Source organism: Mustela nivalis (genome assembly GCF_964662115.1).
Source record: "Mustela nivalis genome assembly, chromosome: 9".
Classification (NCBI taxonomy): Eukaryota; Metazoa; Chordata; class Mammalia; order Carnivora; family Mustelidae; genus Mustela; species Mustela nivalis.
In genome coordinates this window covers 90,414,881-90,433,699 of record NC_139028.1, presented here as the reverse complement: position 1 = coordinate 90,433,699, position 18,819 = coordinate 90,414,881, and the positions used below count along the sequence as shown (strand labels likewise).

Sequence of the window (18,819 nt, the reverse complement as noted above, 5' to 3'; positions counted from 1 at the left end):
GATGACCCGAATACGGACCTGGCCGTAGTCACATGAAGCTAGTTTGAATGAGTTTTATCTACCTCAGTGAAGTTCAGGGGAAGAACTGTGCTAATGTTTATTGGGCACCTACTACGTGTCGGAAACAAGAACTCTCACAACACTCCTTTGCTCCTCTCACTGTTGTAATCTGTTCTGTTCTGTTACAAGGAATGGAAACTTCCCAGGGAATGGAGACTGGGATGTCACTCAAGCCAAGGAAAATGGAGCCAAGGGCAGGCTCTCCCCTGTTCTTTTTCTCATTCAGGAGCCATGTCATTGTTCTCATTCGGATTCTTTCTTATCTGTTTATCTCAAAGCTCTCTTTTTTCTTGCCTGCCTTCCTCTGCTCATCTCTTTTGTGCTTGGGCACAAAGAGCTGTGCCAACCCCATTCATTCACCCAGGGTCTGTCGCACCCACCAATGGCTTGGTAAGAGAATTACTCTTCTTAGATGAAATTCTCTGTGGAACATCAGTGGTTTCTGATCACTAGTGATTTTTCTTCCCTTGGGTCAGGAATATATCCCTGGTCCACTGTGGCCAGAAGGGACAGAAGTTATAGGCAAAACCACTAGAATGAGGATAATGCATCCTTAAAACAGGTGTGGTCCTTCCCACTTTCCAGATGAGGAAACTGAGGCTAATTTGTTAAAGGTCATATAGCTAGCACAAATCAGAGGCAGGAACGAGGGACCAGTTGGTACTGACTCCAGTCTTCCGCCTTCCACTTGATGTGCTGAGTCTGCAACATCCATTTGTTCCACAAGGTATAACAAGGACGTTCAGGAGCCTGGTGGAGTGGAGGTTAATTTGGGTAGGGACCCTGTGACCACTTTGGCAGTGTAAGCAGCACCACATTGCCCCATTTTCTTAATTCCATCTCTGTCTGTTCGGGGACAATAAAATAGCACATCCCATCCTCCTCAACTCCGAGATGAAAGAGGAAACATCTTGTACGTCTTGAGCTGTGGAAACAGCCTAAAGAAAATCTGGTTGGAGGGTCACAGAAGATACCTGTGGGGCTCTGACAATGAAGCTTGATAAGAAAGGGGACAGGAAATCAACAGTTTTCTCCCTGCCAGAGGATGGAGACCTGTACCTCCATTTATTGGTTCCAACACTGAGTATCTGGGTGACATTGGGCAATTATTTCACCTTCTGATCCTCTGTTTCCTCATCTGTAAAATGAAGCTGATGTAGTTACAAAAACTAAATGAGTCAGTGTGTGCACCAGCAAGAACCGTCTCTCACATGGTAGTCATCCTGTGATTGTTAATTCTTCCCTCCTCCCTGTCTTATCAAGACCCTAAGGCCCTGGCCTCTTAATAATTATAGCCTTGGTATTAGCCATTGCTCTGGGTCTGAGAATCCCCTGGAAAGTTCTGCTAACCAAGGGCCTTCAGCCTTTATTTATCCAGCATCCCTTTCCTCCTTGGGTAACAGCACCCCCTTACTTGGTGAGAAGTGCCCCTTTCTTCCATGGGGTTCTGGCAAAGCTGCCAATTCAGTAGGACACCAGGCCTGGGCAGCCATGACACCCACCTGCCTGGCCCTGCTGATTGGACCAGAGATGGCCACATGACTGGATGTGGACCAATGAGAGTTTATATTCAGACATGGGCAGGCTGCAGCTCACTCCCTTTTCCGTGAGTGTTGAGCTGGGACGATATGGCCTTGCTGCAGGAGGACATGTCCCTTGGAGCAAACGGAAGCAGAGTCAAATAGGAAAGCAGGACAGGGCTAATTTCTGTGAACATTGCTTCAATCCCTAGTGTCCTGAGGCTACTCTTAAACTTCCCAGTTCATGAGCCAATAAACTCTCCTTTTCTACAGCCTTTTGAGCTGACTATCACTTTTAACTGAAAGAGCTTTGAGGAGAACAGGCCGAGTTTCTTCTAGTCAGGTGCTTGGGTGTTCTAATCAGGTGCTTTTATGTCCCAATGATAACCTTCCCAGCCAGAGCCTTTTGGCTGCTGGAGTCCGCAGAAGGCCCCCTGTAGGAGTGGTGCTGCCACGGTGATGTTCTCTTTGCTGTCGCTCGTGCTCTTCCAGAGTGTACGCCCGAGCTCTGAACCCCCTGCTGTCTTCCTTCCTTACCTCCCGAGCTATAACATCAGCTCAGTACCTTCTAATCCACCGGCACCGTTGGCAGCCATGGTCCAACACCTCCTATTCATCTCTGCCTGGATACCACCTGAAAAGTATGCTCCATTTCCCTCCACAAAGCCATTTAATTGGATTATAGATGCTTGTGCTCACAATTTCTTCATCATTACGAACCATCATTGATGAGATGAAATGTGCTTTCGGTGGCAGCACTGGCACCGGAAGTTCTCCGATCCCACCTCGGTGTCCAGATGCTTGCTCTCAGCTGCATCTCAAACCCATACCTGCGTATGTGCCCCAATCACAGCCTCCCATATCCTTCTCATGGGCCGGCCTGCCTGCCTGGCCTTCACCTGGGTATTGAGCCATCTGGAATTTCTCTTTTCTAGCCCATTTCCAAACCAATTCTCTTTCATAAATTCACTACATTCTCCTGAACCAAATCCATGGTTTCTTCGTGAGGCCGTCTCGAGGGATGGACTTTGGAGTCAGATAGACTTATGTTTGGATTTCATTGCTATCTGTTGCTAGTTATGTGACTCTAAATGAGCCTCAGTTTTCTTATCTATAAAATGGAGATGTATTAGGGTGCCCGGGCAGGCCTGAGAGGAGATTCAGAAACATTTGGCTTGTGATATCTGGGAATAGCTCCCTCCTCCTGCACCCATCGCCACTCAAGTATTTCTAGTGGAGCCCTACTTCCTCTCTCATTTTCTCCTTCCGGGCTCCTAGGAAATCATTGTCTCCTGGATATTCTCACACCACTTGGACCCCTCAGTCTTGTTCTTCTCAGAGCCTTCTTCTTTGTGTGCCTCTGTCTTAAGTTGGGTTCTCCTAGAAGACGACTTTGAAACAAGGGTTGGAGTATAAGTGGTTTACTTGGGAGCTGATCCTAGGACAAGCCGGTAGAATAGACACGTGAGGCTGTGAAGTGAAGGAAGCCAGAGCAGATAGGAATGAGGAGGTAACTGCTGTGAGCAGCGGGGACGCCATCCCAGGGAGACCCCTGGGAGGTGGTGCAGGACACAATGGAGTGAGGAAGCTAAGCTAGTTCCCCTCTGCCTCCCATCTGTCATCTGCTGAGGACTGTTGACCCAGGCATTTGTGGCTGCAGCCTGAGAGAAGGCCCTGGGAAGAGAGAGTCAGCAAGATGCCATGAGCATATTTGGAAACATATTTCTGAGCAGAAATGGGCAGGGCACTGAGGGTATCTAATGGCCATGGCCCCCAAGGGTTTGCCCTCTCTTCTCTGCCTCCTCTCTGTGCTCTCCATGCGCCTGCCACACGCTTTATGACTTCACCAGCCCTCTATGTCTCAGCAATTCCCTAAGCTCTGGCCCCAGCTACACTGTCTTCAGGTTCCACTGCCCACCGAGCCTCTCCCCTGGGGCTGTCCCATAGGCATCTTGAAGGAAGTACCAACAAAGCCACGCTCATCATCCTTTCCTTGTGACCCTACCCCAAACCAGATCTTCCCTTTATAGTTCCATTCTTGGTGGACGACATCACTCTATTTCCGTTCTCCTAAGCTAGAAATTTCAGAGTCATCTTTTTGCAGCAGCCCCGTGATTCATCCTCTCATCATCAGATTCTCCTGCTCCAGCCTGTCCTATGTTTAGCTGCCAGAAATATGTTCGTACACATGGCTCACACCACGTTCCTGTAAAATTGTCTAGTATCTGTTGTAAAAGACACCCTTGAGCTATTTGTCTTGCTCTGGTAACCCTCGTAACTTACCCCAAATGCACAAAAATGGGCCGATAGCCACCATATTATCTATCCCTAAGATTATCCCCATTCTCACCATCACGGTTCACTGGACAAGCAATTCATTGGTCAGATTCCCCCAGGGGTTTTGAATTGGAGCTAAAAGTTCTTAACTAGAGAGAAAGAGTAACTTGAGCTGGGGATGGCAGTATTTGCTTGGACGCATGGCCCAGGCTTGGCCAACCAGGGTTCTCCACTCCTAGGCTACTGTGATTGGTTCAGAAGTGGTCCAGGGCCCAACACCAGGCCAGCTGGTCATCCCCTGAACTCTTGCTGGAACTTTCAGATGACAGTCTTGCTGCTGGCTGCAAACATTAGCTCTGCAGATGATTTCAGTGGAGAGTGGCCATCTTTGTCTGCACTTAAGGATAGCGTTTGGGAAATGAAGCCAACACAGAAAGTGAAGTGAAATAGAGTGTCAGGACCCCGATAATGTCCCTCGACTCCTGCATCTAGCAATACCGGAAGGTGTGTGTTCATCTTAGATTCTCCACATTTTTTATTGTGTTAACCTGTATAACATAAAATTTAACATTTAAACCATTTTTAAGTGTACAGTCCAGTGGCACTAAGTACGCTCCCAGTGTTGGGCAGCCGGGATCCCAACCATCCCAGACCTTTTTCATCTTCCCAAACTGAAACCGTTAAACAGCAACTCCCCACGTTCCCCTCCCCTCAGCCCCTGGCAATTACCATTCCGCTTTCTGTCTCTGTGGTTTTGACAACTCTAGGGGCCTCATCTCTATGGACTCATACAATGTTTGTCCTTTTGTGAGCAGCTCATTTCACTTACCACGTCTTCAGGGTTCACTCAGGTTGTAGCATATGCCAAGACTTCCCGCTTTTAAGAGCCAGTTCATTTCTTTTGGCTTGAACTATTTTGAGTTATGTTTCTGTCACTTATGACCAAAAGAATCCCGGGTAATACAAACTAGATGCGAAGAGAGAAAGAAAAAATAAGACAAAAGGTAGAGGAGAGTTCTGCTAGAAAGCTTCTACCCCCTTTCGAAGCCTGACCGCATGAGGCCCTTGAGGTCTCTCAAGACACATGACCATCTCTTTCTCTCTCTCTCTCTCTCTCTCTTAAATGAATTCATTTCTGTTTAAATGGGGAGTTGTACCCAACACACTTCCTTGTTCCCTCTAACATAAAGCCGGAACTCTCTCTGCATGGGATAAAGGGTCTCCTTCTTCAAGTCCTATCACCTTCAAGAGGATCCTAATCTTAATTCTCACCAAAGCTCTTAGCATTTATCAAATAATTCAGCATTTTTTAAAGATTTGTATCTATTTATTTGACAGAGAGAGTGAGAGACACAAGCAGGTAGAACAGCAGAGGGAGAGGGAGAAGCAGGCTCCCCACTGACCAGGGATCCTGATGTGGGGCTGGATCCCAGGACCCTGGGATTGTGACCTGAGCCGAAGGCAGTTGCTTAACAAGCCACCCAGGTGCCCCTAATTCAGCATTTTTGATGCCTCCCTGCCTTATGCTGTCCTCTCTGCTCAGAATGTCTCTCTTTTTCTAGGCAGAGAACTCCTATATACCCTTCAAAACCCTGCTTCAGTGTTACCTCCTCTCCAGTTTCTCTGACTTCTTTTTTATTCTCTCAAGTCACAGATACTTTGTGCTGCAACTGTTAATAGATTTCTTAGTCTTTAGATTAAGAGCTCTGAGAAGGCATGGGTTATATTTGCTTCTTTATATCCTAGGACATAGCCCAGTGACATTTGTTGAATAAATAAACATAAAAAAATTACTTGATCAAACTCAGTACTTGATATCTAAATAATTAGTGCACCGAGGGCTTTAAAAACATTGCTTACCATCTAAGTAGGTAAAATATGTTCCCTGAAAACTTTTTTAAGAAGTTGTTATTTTCACTATTAATAAAAGTCCAGAGTGAATCCTAAACTCAGTACAGACAGTTTTAGCAAATATTTCAAAGAGTGGAAACCCAGATAAATGATTCTTCACCATATTTGGTCAGATGTGGAATAGCATTTTTCCATCGTCTAACTTGCACTTTGCAGTATGTATTCTTTTTAAGGATATACAATGTAGATTACTTGCTAATTATGCTGGATTATCCCTTAATCCTTATACTCCTGGGTGAACGCAAGAAATGATGGGTCATGACATCATGTAATAATTCACCCTCTGTTGCTCTCTGGCATTGTCTCTTTCTTTTCCATATCCCTTGCCTCTGTCTCCCACTGATGTATTGGGAAGACATTTGAGCTGGACAGTCCAGCTGAATGAGACATTTTGTTAATGTGGTACCTTCTCTTTAGGTTGCTTTAGAGTAAGATATTTTTGTTCTTGTGGAACACATAAAACCCGCTCATAGTCCCCTCTGGCCTACCACAGCTTTGAAAGAAAAGAGGATCTTTGCCATTTGGTAGGGGAGAGTGAGAAGCAGGCTCCTTGCTAAGCAGGGAATCCAACACAGGGCTCCATCCCAGGATCCCAAGATCATGACCTGAGCCAAAATCAAGAGTCATACGCTTAACTAAGTCACCCAAGCATACCCCACAAAAGTAACTTTTTAAATTTTAGTAATATATATTCTCATTTAGGTCAATTTGGAAAATTCAGAAAAAGATAAACAAGAAAGGCATCATCATTAACAATCCTATAATCCCATGATGAGAGCCTGATTTTGTTAAGATATTGGTATATCTGCTGCTGCTAAGATATTGGTTTATCTCCCTCCATTGTATTATTATTTTCTAAAACAGCCTCACTATTATGGCATAAAATAAGCTGTGCATACTGAAAGCATACAGTTTGATGACCTGGGGCATAATTCCACTTGCAAAACGGTCACTGCAACACAGATAATGAACGTCACCCCAGAGTTTCCTGGTGACCCTTGCTCATCCGTCTCCTCCCCACCCCGAGGTATCCACTGATCTGCTTCTCTCACTAGAGATTCAGTTGCATTTTCTGGAAATGTTTGCAAGTGGAATCATTCAGTATGTACTCTTTTTTTGTTGTTGTTGTTTTGTTTTGTTTTGTCTGGCTTTCACTCAGCATACAATTATTTTGAGTTTCATCCACATTGTTGTATGTTCATTCCTTTTTAATTGGTGGCTGATATTCTATAGCGTGGAGGCACTGTGCTTTGTGGACCTGTGGACCAACTCTGGGTTGTTTCCAGCTATGATAAATGAAGCTGCTGCAAATACTCACATACAAGAATTTATGCACATGTATGCGTTTGTTTCTCTCAAGTGAATACCTAGCAGTGGAATGGCTGGGTGGTCCAGTAGGTGCCTTGTTCACTTTGTTTCAAGAAACTGGCAGAGTATTTTCCGAAGCAGTTGCAAAGTTTTACATTTCCATCGGCAATCAGGATTTACATTTCCAGTCCTCTGCATCCCCATTGCTTGGTTTAGTCCATCTTTTTTAATTTTAGCCCTTAATTTTAGCCATTTAATTTTAGCCATTTAGTGTGCAATGGGTATCTCCTTGTGGTTGTAACGATCACCTCCCCAATGACTCATGATATTAACTATCTTTTCATATTTTTATTGCCATTCATATGTCTTCTTTGGTGAAGTATCTGTTCAAATCTTCTGCACATTTTGAAAGTATAGTGTATGTCTTTTTATTATTGACTTGCAGGAATACTTTATATTCTAGATCCAAGTCCTTTGTTGGAGCGGTTTGCCCAATATTTTCTCCTAGTTTGTGGCTTGCCCGTTCATTTTTTCTAATAGGTTTTGAGGAGCAAAAGATACTGATTTTGGTAAAGTCCTGTTTATTGATTTTTTTCTTGATAGCTTCTACTTTTTGCATCCTATTTAAGAAAATCTTTGCTAAACCCCAAACCACTAAGATTTCCTCCTGTGTTTTCTTCTGAATGTCTTTTAAATTTCAGGTCTTAAATTTTGATCTATGATCCGCTTTTTAATTTTTGTATATGATGTGATGTATGGATCCAAGTTTGTTGTTTTGTTTTGCATATGGTTCTCCAGTTCTAGCATTTTGAATAATTTTATATCATCTCTTTGTACATGTGCCATGATGAACCTGGTATCTCTGCTGTACCATTGAGTAGTTGTGTGGCTTTTTGCAAGTCACTCTGACTTTCCGGATCTCAGTTTAATAATCTGTAAAATGGGCATATAGTTACTGGCCCTATCTGTCTGACAGTGGTTATAGTGATCGGCTTGAGATAAGTAATATTGCTCATGATTTCTTTTTTCTCTGAAATGTTGGAAACTTGAAAGTCAATCTTGATTCTTCCTTCACCATCATGGCCACACTCAGGCACTTCTAGATATTTCTTGAATCCACTGTCTTCTCACAACTCCTACCCTCATTGTCCTCATCAGGTCAGTCTCTTTTCTCACCCAGACTATTGCAATATTCTACCAGCTGGTCTGCTGCCCCTGGATTTTCTGCCTTCTGACCTGACCTCTCTGCTGCCTCCAGGGTGAGTCATCAGGACTTGTTGGTCGGGTTATCTTCTGCTTACGCTCTATCATCTTCAGACTCAGGTCTGAGCTCACACTCAGGGACTCTATGCTCTGCCCTGCCTCTACTCCAGCCTCATCTCCCACTGCTCCCTGCTGATAGTGTATGTGCAAGAACACACTCCCTCCTGGCCCCCCGAATCCCGGAGCCCCCACAGACATGTCGCTCACCTCCATGTGCCTTGACTCTAGCTGTGAGACTTGCTACTTTTCTGTGCTTCTATTGAACTTTGAGAGCGACCTCCGAGCCCGGAGTGTCATGTGGCCTTCACCACACTGCGCTGTGAGTACTATTAGTGTCACTTCCCTCAAAAGACAGGTCGGTCAAGGAAAGGCGCTGTTGCTTTATGCATTGTTATTTCTTGACATCCACCGCAGAGTCTGGCTCAGAGTAGAGCCAAGAATTATTTGAAGATCTAAACATGATACCAGACAAGGGATGACTATTTTTGTGAATAATTAAGGCAATTCAGGACAGAAATGGCTCTTGGAAATCATCCAGGTGAGCATTTCCTTACCCAGATTCAGAGCCTGTGACTGTAGAAACCTTCCACCCATGTCTCTGGAAGGAGGGAAAGGTAAAGAGGAGAGGGCGGGAGTTAGTGTAGGGCATTGCTTACTCTTCGGTCTTGTGGAGATCATTGGTGGATATTAAATAGGAAGGTAGGAGGTAGATGGAAAGTTATAAAGGACAGTATCTGAGAACGAGACTAAGGTAATCTCAGTATCTCCCCACAAAGTACTCGTTAAAAGGAAAAATAAAAACTAGAGTAGAGGCAGTTTATGGATGGCTCAGTGGGTTAAACGTTGCGACTGTTGATTTCAGCTCAGGTCATGATCTCAGGGTTGTGAGACTGAACCCCATGTCAGGCTCCAGGCTCAGCCGGGAGTCCACTTGAAATTCTCTCCCTCTCCCCGCCCCTGCCCACATGTGTGCATGCACCTGCATTCTCGCTCCCTCTCAAATAAATAAATAAATAAATAAATATTAAAAAAAAAAAAACCCAGAACAGATATACAAGAATGTGAATATATTTACTGCCACTGAACTATACTTAAAAATGGTTAAAATGATCAATTCTGTGTTGTGTATAGTTTACCATGAAAAAAAAAAATAGACAAAGGGAAAAAACTATCTAGTAGAAAAACTGGACAATAAATACCTTAATCAAAGGGTCAAAATTAACATGACTGATTGAAGGCAAATGGACACCGTGGGCCTGTGGATGTAATGCCTGAGAAGGGCCCAGTAGCTCTTACGTAGCGTTCCAGCAATAATGCAAACCCCAGTCCAACCCTGAGGGGTCCCCAGGGAGACCCCCAGTTAAGGGTCATGCTGTGCAATAACTGGCCCATATTCTTCAAAAAATATCAGTGTCATAAAAGGTAAGGCCTGTCCCAGATTAAAGGATGACAACTCATGAGCCCAGATCAGGTCCTACACCAAAAAAAAAAGAGAAGTTTTTCTTCCCTCCCACACAGCACACAGTGAAGGGCCTGACATCCAGCATCTTGCTATCAGGAGAAATTGCTCTCAGGAGAAGTTTTTCTTCTTCTTCTTCTTTATTTTATTTTGTTTTGTTTTGTTTTGTTTTTTAATAAAGCACCTTAGAGGGACAGCTGGCAAACATGGAATGTAAACTATAGATTAGATAAACCGTGTTCCTTTTCCTTTCCCTGAGTGTGGTCACTGTGCTATGATTATGGTAGAGGCTCTCCTCCTTTTTAGAAAATACGCACTGAACTGTGTGTTTGGAGGGAATGTGCCACAATGTGTACAACCCCCTCTCCAGTAGTTCATGAGTTCTGTGAGTTAATGAAAGCACCTGTGGCAAAGTGTTACCAGTGGATGACTCTGTAGAAATGATATGCAGGCATCCTTTGTACTGTTATTACAAACTTTTCAGGGAACCTGGGTGGCTCAGTCGATTAAGCATCTGCCTTCGGCTCAGGTCATGATCCCATGGTCCTGGGATCGAGGCCCACGTCGGGCTCCCTACTCAACGAGGAGTCTGTTTCACCATCTCCCTCTGTCTGTACCCCTGCTCCAGCTCTCTCTCAAAATAAATAGGTAAAATCTTAAAAAAAAAAAAAAAGTTTGAAAGTATTTCAAGACAAAAAAGATTTTTATAAGCGGCAGTGATTAAAAATAATTGTAAGAAATTTATTGATTGATGTGAAAACAAATTCATGATATATAATTGAAGAGAGCAAGTTGCAGTACGACCTTGGTTTTATTCAAAACAAAACAAAAATCTCCTGTTCTAAAGAACAGTCTGGAAAGATGTGTACCAAAATGTCAACTCTGGTCATTGCTGAGTTAGGAAATAAAGGATGATTTAAATGTTTTTCTTTGTGTTTATCTACGTTTTCTATTTTTCTATTAATGTGCATGCATTAATTGTACCATAAAATTAATTATTAAATATTGTGAAGAAACAAATGACAAAAAAAGCTTTAAAGCCATGCCCGTGCATGGACTGATGGGGGCCCTCTCAGCTGGGGTACCTACCTTCTTCAGTAACCTCTTACTTGGCAGAAGCTCAACATTCTGTCAACTTCCAACATCACCCTGTGGTGATTGAAAAGGAAGAACTCTATATCCCCCACCCTCTGTCTCCCGCAGCTCTACCTTCTCAAGGCAGAGCCTCAGAAAGCCCCTTCTCGTGTATTTGGTATTCTAGCTTGCTCTTTGTGTGTTCTCAGTGTTTCCTGCTACCTGGCGGATTTCAGGGAGGTTTTTCAACTGCTTTTTAGTCTCCTGCAATTTCTCCTGATAGCAAGATGCTGGATGTCAGGCCCTTCACTGTGTGCTGTGTGGGAGGGAAATATCACCCACCTCCGCCTAGTTCCACTTGAACCTGCTCTTAGCAGGTGCAGGACTGATCACTCCATCCCTGCCCTGCTGAATTTGAGGGCTTGGAAGATGGAGTACTCCCTTGTCGGAGATATCTTCTTTGGAATCTCTCTCTCCAGGAGCAACTCTAGCATGGACAAAAAGCACAACAGTTAAAACATTGTTAGTGTGTAGATAAAAAATTTCTGTCTACCCTAATCTGTCCTGCAGGGCCATCTCTCATGGATGATTCGGCTTCTGGATGTCCGAAAAAATCAGATCATCATCTACCACATTTACCCTGTAAGACTGTGTTTTCCTGTTAATTGAGCATAATGTCACGGTCTTCTTATTTTTATTCAAAATGTTTTAATGAATTTGTTACACTTCCTTTGTTTTCTTGTCTTGAATTCTTCATCAGACCCTTTAACGTTGTTTCTGAACATAGATTTGGAGTTTTTTGCTTGTTATATATTGTATCTCTTGAGACAGTTTGGGTTTTCTTGTCATTTTGACGCTGATTTACCAGAATGAACTTCCTGAGAGAACACTGTTGCGGAGAAATTGTTCTGCTCTGACAGTAAATGATTGTCGTTCGCTTTGCTCAGTTTGGGGACCCGGACGCTGTGGAAATTGCAATGGTGATGATCTGCGGCCCACTGGGTCTGGACATTTTCCTAATGCGAGCCACTGCCAGCCCATTACATCAGCTTCTTGAGGGGATAGGCAACCTGGTTTAGAAGTATCATTTTTCTTATTTTTTTTAATATTGCCAAGTGACAAGATAAACATAGCAGGGGTAAAGGCTTGCTTAAATATTTGTTCAGGCTCATGTCTTCCTGGACCTTAGTTCTAAGGAATCTTTCTTGTTGCTTTTTTCTTGACATCATTTGTCCTTTAAAATAAAGCCAGTATTTCAGCTAAAACTAATCAAAGGAAAAACTCAGTATTCTTCAGGTCAAGACTGTTCAAAATATCCCTTTCATCCCTTTGGAAAACAAAACAGCTTACAAGTTTGCAAATGAATTTATTTGCATGGGCATTCCCTTGAGGTTTGGAATAATATTCTTCTTAAAGTACTTGGAAGACTTGGACCTAAAATTATACTCGGCTAGAAAGTAGGAAAATAACCCCAAAGGCTAGAAAGGAGTCAGAGGAGGCCCCGCTCTTGCTGTAGGTGCTGTTACCATCAAACACTGACCTTTGTGAAAGGCGGAAGCCAATCAGCCTGGAAGACCCAGGTTTGGGCCCTTTGAGCCCCTCCCTGAATGTGTCTGGAGCCACAACTTTCAGTCTCAGGACCGCCACCCAGCCGGGTTCTCATCATCCTCTCGTGTCCTCCTGCTCCCTCTTCACCCACTCTTGCCTTCCCCAGCCTGTTCCCTCAAGTTCTGCGCTTGAAATGCAAGTGGGATCATGACTCTGGTTCCCCTCCTAGAGCACCGCAGTGGCTCCTCACTCTGTTAGGGCTGAAATCCAGCTCCTGCACGATTGGGCCCCTGGTCCTCCGCCGCCCTGCTCCCCTCCAGCCGTGCAGTCCCTTCTCGGGGCTACCCTGGCCTCCCTTCCATTCCTTAGAAGCTCTGCGCTCCCGCCTTACTTAATTTTCACAAAATCCACTCTGGACTGTGTTCTGAGTGTTCATTCCTGTTTTGGAGATGAGAAAAAAACTGAGACTCTGGGACACTGAGTGACCCATTGACACAGTGGCAGGGCCACGAGTCCAACCTAGGTCTCGCCATGTTAGCTCTCACCCAGTCTTCTACCTGCAGGCCGTGGGGTTGGGCATGGCTGCCACCGGGACTTGCTTCCGATTGATTTCAGTTAGCCCCAGTCTGAAACGGTCCTGTAAAGGCAATATTCAGATAGGCTCAACTAAAGACAGATTATTTCCAGAAAGACACATAGTGCATTCCTAAGCGTCTGTTCTATCATCTTAATCTCTTAACTTCATACGTGCTCACATGTAAGGTATTTTCTCCCAAGTCTAGATTTCTAAATGTCTGTATTTCTCCTTGTAGCCTCAGGACTTCCTAGCGCCACCCAGACAGGGACCTCCTTGTACAGAGTCCCAAGAGCTGACCCTCCCTTCAGCTGCCCACGTGACGCTCCTGGAGGACTTGGCATGGTCATCAGGTCATGCTGCCAAGCTTGTGCTTATTCTTAGTTTCAGGAGTGTGGGATAGACTTTTTGCCAGAATCCTGTTCTGGCATTCCAGGTAGCTGACCATAAGCTAAGGCCCATTCTGCTATTTATAGTGAGTGCTGAAAATAGCCTTGTCCCTTTGAAAGGTGTGCCTGTGCCATATGCCCACTGGCCTCCTACCATCTGAAAGATGCTTCCTTCCAGACCTCACATGGCAGCAGAGCTTCTGACACAGACCCAGAAGCACCAGAGCCCGGGGAGATGCCGGTGTGGGGAGTAGAATCGAGTTACGGACTGATGGAGGCAGGAGCTTAGGAAGAGGGGAATGAGGCAAGACCGAATCCAGCTGTTGGAGTGGGGTACAGATTCAGGGTAGAAACACGAGCATGGCTGGTCTCATCCTGAGCCATGAATATAGCAGAGATCCACCAGTCCTTACCCCTGGGCTGGGACTTAGTCTGAGTGTGAAGGGTTAGTGGACCCAGCTGAAAGGGCTGGGGTGACCAGTCGAGTGTAGGCAGACCCGGTTCCTTTCTAGCTGCATGCAGGGGAACAGCCTACTTCATCTCTGAGCTGTTTTCTTATCCAAAGCGGTGGCCCCAGAGGAGTTGCTGCTGTCCTAGGTGTGTGCATCAGAATGCCCTAGAAGCATGTCAGAATCAGGATGCTGGAACCCTCCTTGCAGACTGGTTCCCCAGGGGGTTCCGGGAGGATCCTGGGGATCTGGAGGTTTCCCAGGTTCCCTAGGAGACTCTGGTCCACACCAGTGTGGGAGAGCCCCTGTACTAGATGGACACGAGGGGTCTTCCCTAACAGCCCCGTGTTCTCAAGTTTGCCCGGTCAGCGATAAGAGAGAACAGATGGTAGGCATTGGCCTCACACAGTAGTCAGGCAACATCAGAGTCAGACACTTCATCAGTTGCTCGCTGCACCCCAAGAAATCACCAGTCGGGAACTTTCCTAAGCCAGTTTTTCATGTGCATGTTCACCCACTTCTACTTTCTCTCCTAGGCGACCCCTCCCTCTCCCATGGCTTAATTCCTGTCTCTCCCAGAGGTCACAAATGAGGGGTCAGAAAGACAAACCTGGCCTGGCCACACATGAATTTTATTTAGTCTGCCCAATATTTTTTTTTAAGTCTGCAGCCGTGTGGGGTCAGCCTGAGTATTTACTTCCCGGCTCCCCACAGGCCCACCACGCCCGAATATGTTACACCCATCCAGCGTTATGGCTTTCCGTTCCCTGCCTAGACCCCGATTTTAGATTTAATGCAGCATCTTAGCTCCTGTCCCCAGACCCAGCCTCTTTCTGAGCATCAGGCACATATAGCCACATGCCTTTTGAGACAGAATCCAGCTGTGTACTTAATGGGAGACCTGGCCTGTAGTGCAGGGCAGGGTAAACACGAGTGATGTTATTATCCCGACGCTGCACCTCCTCTCTGGGTCTTGTGGGCACCTCAGCTCCACCTACAGTGTTAAAAACAGAGCCCAGCACTGTCCTCACCTTCACCCCCGGCCTCTCTGTGTTCCCTCTCTCCACAAATGAATCACCAGAAAGTGTGTAAGACTGGAAGCCATCCTGGGCCCTTGTGTCTCCCTTTGACGGACCTGGACGTCAGACCTTGTGCAGAATCTCTTTGGGTTCCATTCCATTTTTTCCACCTCACGACCACCATCCCAGCTCAGGTCACCATCGTCTTTGTCAGGCCTGTGGTCGTTGCTGGATTTTTCTCCTGCGGACATTTTTGTCTTGGTCTGACCCATTGTTCATTTCAAAGCCATGGTGCATCCAGCCATCTATGTTCTAGACATCTGGGGCTTGTGTTATCGCTGGGATGTGCCTACTACGTCTCTGGCCTCTGGGTCCTCGCACATGCCGTTCCTCCTCCTGGAGGACTCTTCCCCTTACTGTGCACTTGAATAGTTGCTACAGTTTCTTCATGTCCCACTTCGAAGTCACTTCCTATTCAAGTCTTCTGTGATACGCAGGTCAAGTCAGGGCCCCTGCTCCGAGCTCACCGAGCCCCTGTGCCTTCCCTGGCATGGCACCCCCAACACAGCAGCCTGACTGCATGCTCTCTGGACTAAGGCTACATGAGGGCAGGAGGGGTCATGGTCTGGCTTATTCCCTGCTCTCTCTTCCAGGCCTAGCACATGCTTGGAACAGAGAAGTGTGCAAAGTTTGCTGAGGAAAGGGAGAGAAAAAGGAGAGCGTGGAAGGGGAACTAGAAAGGAACACCACGAGCACCTCCTTCTTGCTCAAGGGAAGACAAGAGCCGATACAGCCCACCTCCAACCCCAGTCTCCTAGAGTTGAGCACTTAAGAGAGCAGGAATTCTCATAATCAGTGCTGTGTCCTCAGTACCTAACAAAGAGCAGGTGTGCCATGGAGGTCATTGTAAGAACTTCTTGACCTAGACGATAGCCCATAGCAGAACCAGTCAGAGAACTACTACTTTTTTTTTGTAAGTATATCTATATGTATATATATATTTTTTTAAATAAAATTCATATTCAGACTTTTTTTTAATAACATTTTTTTCCTTATTTCAAAGGCAAATTGTGTTCATTCTGGAAAATTCACACAAGCCAAAAGAAGGAAAAAGTTAGCCAGAAACTCCTTAGCAGGATGGCTCCTGAAGACTTTTTTGGAGTCCATTCTTTCAGAGTTTTTTCTAGGCCATAAGTATGTCAACCGATAGTTCTTATATGACAAATGAGATCAAATGGTAGCTACCGCTCTATAGTCTGATCTTTTCTCATGGAACAGCTTCTATGTCCGCAAATGAACGTTATCTAATGTCCCCATGAGCAACATCAACAGACGCCCAGGGCAGCTGGAACAGGTACTCACCGTGCCCCCCCTGTGTGGGGTCTGGCAGTTTGTTTCTGTGGACGGTGACTCAGTGAGTGACTTTGTAGTCAAGCCTCTATACCACCCCTGATTGTTCCATTACAGTGAATTTTCACATTCAGTGTTAATTTTCTCAAGAAGATAATAAGCACGGTGAAAATGTTTAGGTCGCAAGTGGGCCTCTTTGGTGGTGGTTGGGGGTAGACCGTAATTGGGCATTATGCTTTTATTTCTGATCCTGTTCAGCCTCCAAATTTATTTCATGTGCAGCCTCATTTCTAGTCCTCCAACTTAAAAAATAAACAAAGCGCAACCACTGTCCTTTAAAGAGATTATAATCTGATAGCAGAGATGAGAGACATGGTAGCCATCTATATAAAAAGTGAGTTTTCACTCCCAGAAGTTCCTGGCTCTTCACAATAAGAAGCGAGGATAAAATAGAAATGGTAACGCTAGTAATAGCTCATGTTTAATGAACACTTACTATGTCCAGGAACCGTTCATGTAGCGCACGGTACTGTGTTAAGTGACACACACTGCTGATTCTCACTGCTAGCCCACGGGGTAGGGGTTACAGTTAGGAACATTCTATTGTTGTAAAAACTGAGGTCCAGGGAGGTGAGCTAACTTGCCCACCTAACTCCGTAACTCGGCTAGCAAATGGTGGCCCTTTGAGGCTAGAGCCCTTCACTCTGGAACACACATCCTTGGGCTGGGAGAGAGGGTCATAAGGCCTGAAATAAGCATTGCGATTCAACTTTCTAGATACTGTGGCCTGAGGACCGGCTTGCTGACGTCCCCCATGGTGGGGTTCATGGTGACCAATCAGTGTACCTTCCACACACCCATCGGCTTTCCTCAGGTCCCAGTGGCTGCTTTGGCCGTGGAGAAAGTGGGTCACTCCAGTGTGCATTACCGCTTGGCTCTGTTCCCACCCAAGGCCACCGACGAGAAGCCTTCTGTAAATCACTGCGACCTCAGGGATGGCTTTTTCTTTGGCGACCCCAAGCTGGCCCATTTTGACTCTTTGGCCTGTACCACCGGGTCTTCAGTCCATGTCTTTGTGAATCCAGCCACAAGCAAGCCAACGGGCCTTCCAGAAGACTTCAAGAAGGGCCTGCAGAGGTTAATGAGCCCAGCTTCCATGTGAATCATCTGTACGTGGCATAACGCCCGTCAGAAAATAAAATTCAGATGATTTTCTAAACGAGTTCTTTGGATTCCGTGGCATATCTTATAATTCTTAAAATGACTGTCAGTTAAAAGCTTTTAGGACACAGTCCTCTGGCCCCACCAAAGAAGTCAGGCCAGGGGTAAAGAGCTTTACACAGCATCTCCCCGAGCCCTCTCAGCCACCCAGCAGGGCCGGTCCGGCGCTTTCTGCCTTTTTCTGGAGAGGAAAAGGAGGTTTGTAGAGTAGAAGCAATGGGCCTGGAGTCATTCCAGGAGTCCGTCTGACCCTCGGTCCCCCAGGGGTGCTGTCCACATGCATCTTTATGGCTAATGTCTTCGCAGCCCGGCCACACACTTCCCTGGTTTGGGATCACTGATCTGACAGGACTTGGTAATAACCATGTGACCTCTATTTTTTTTTTTTTTTTTAAGATATGAACTTTAAAAAAACAAAACAAAACAAAAACCCCTGCCTTTCTTCATTGTCCTTAAACAATAAACAAGCCTCTGACAATTTTCTGATCCACAACCTCGGTAGCTCACTCCTGCCATGGGTAGAGGCCCAGAAGGAAGCACCAATACATCCACTGTCTGCTCTGAACGGTGGGAGGCCCCTGCTGTGGCAGACTAATGAAAATGGTTCCCATGGGCTGTTCCCTGGCTTCCTGAAGTGCTTTACAGGCATTGCCTTGATCAATCCCTCTTCCTCTTCTCCAAGGTAGGAATTACTGTTGCCCTTTTTCTGATGCGGTGGTTGAGCGAACAGTGGGAGTAGGGGAAGGAGTTCTAGTCTAACCTGTGCCTCAGTGCAGAGGAAGGAAAACCAGAAGCTGACTCTTTCTGAGCCTCGGTTTCCTCCTCTGGAAGCAAGACCCGGAGTGATGGTTTTTCAGTCGGGTCTCTGGGTGGTTTTTTTTGAAAGTGTAGAGGCTCTTTTGGTCTGCTCTCAAAATGAGTTCTGAGTCGTTGCCACTTCCACACAGAACTTTGGAATGCTGTCACCGTGATAACAACAGTGCTGAGGGCAAGTCCTTTGTCATTTCATCCAGTCAGTTCCCTCAGGTGGTAGATCCGTCTTGAGAAAGCTTCTCACAGGGAGAGAATGCGAACCGGCTGCCTGGTGTCTGCAGGTCTGGCCTGACTGCAGCCATGTGACCTGCTCAGAAATGAAAAACTTTTCTGTGTGTGTCACTTTTCAGTCCTTGTGGTTCCTGCATGTGCCTTATTTTATGCATCTTTGTGACTACTCTGAGAGCTGGGGATTATTATTATTATTATTATTATTATACATGTCAGAATAGGCCTTTCAGGAGGAAGGTGACCTACTGAGATGACAGAACTGTGTAGCAGAGCTGGAACTCAATCCAGCCAGACCTCTGGACCTGTCTTTCCATGCTACCAGCTCTGCATCTTACCCCAGTGGTCCTGAATTC

General features: G+C 45.6%; 1 protein-coding gene across 4 annotated transcripts in view; it reads left to right on the top strand.

The window, feature by feature from the left end:
• Positions 1 to 17,460, top strand: part of LOC309841351 (uncharacterized protein) — a 166,519-nt gene extending 149,059 nt beyond the window's left edge. The window contains exon 3 of one of the 4 annotated variants that reach the window (XM_082684241.1): positions 16,979 to 17,460. In XM_082684241.1, the coding sequence (XP_082540367.1) occupies positions 16,979 to 17,363 (385 nt within the window). In that variant the 3' untranslated portion in view covers positions 17,364 to 17,460. The remainder of the gene's footprint in view (positions 1 to 16,978) is intronic. The other 3 variants (XM_082684243.1, XM_082684240.1, XM_082684242.1) reach the window with 3 other exon arrangements.
• The last annotated feature ends 1,359 nt before the right edge of the window (positions 17,461 to 18,819 follow it).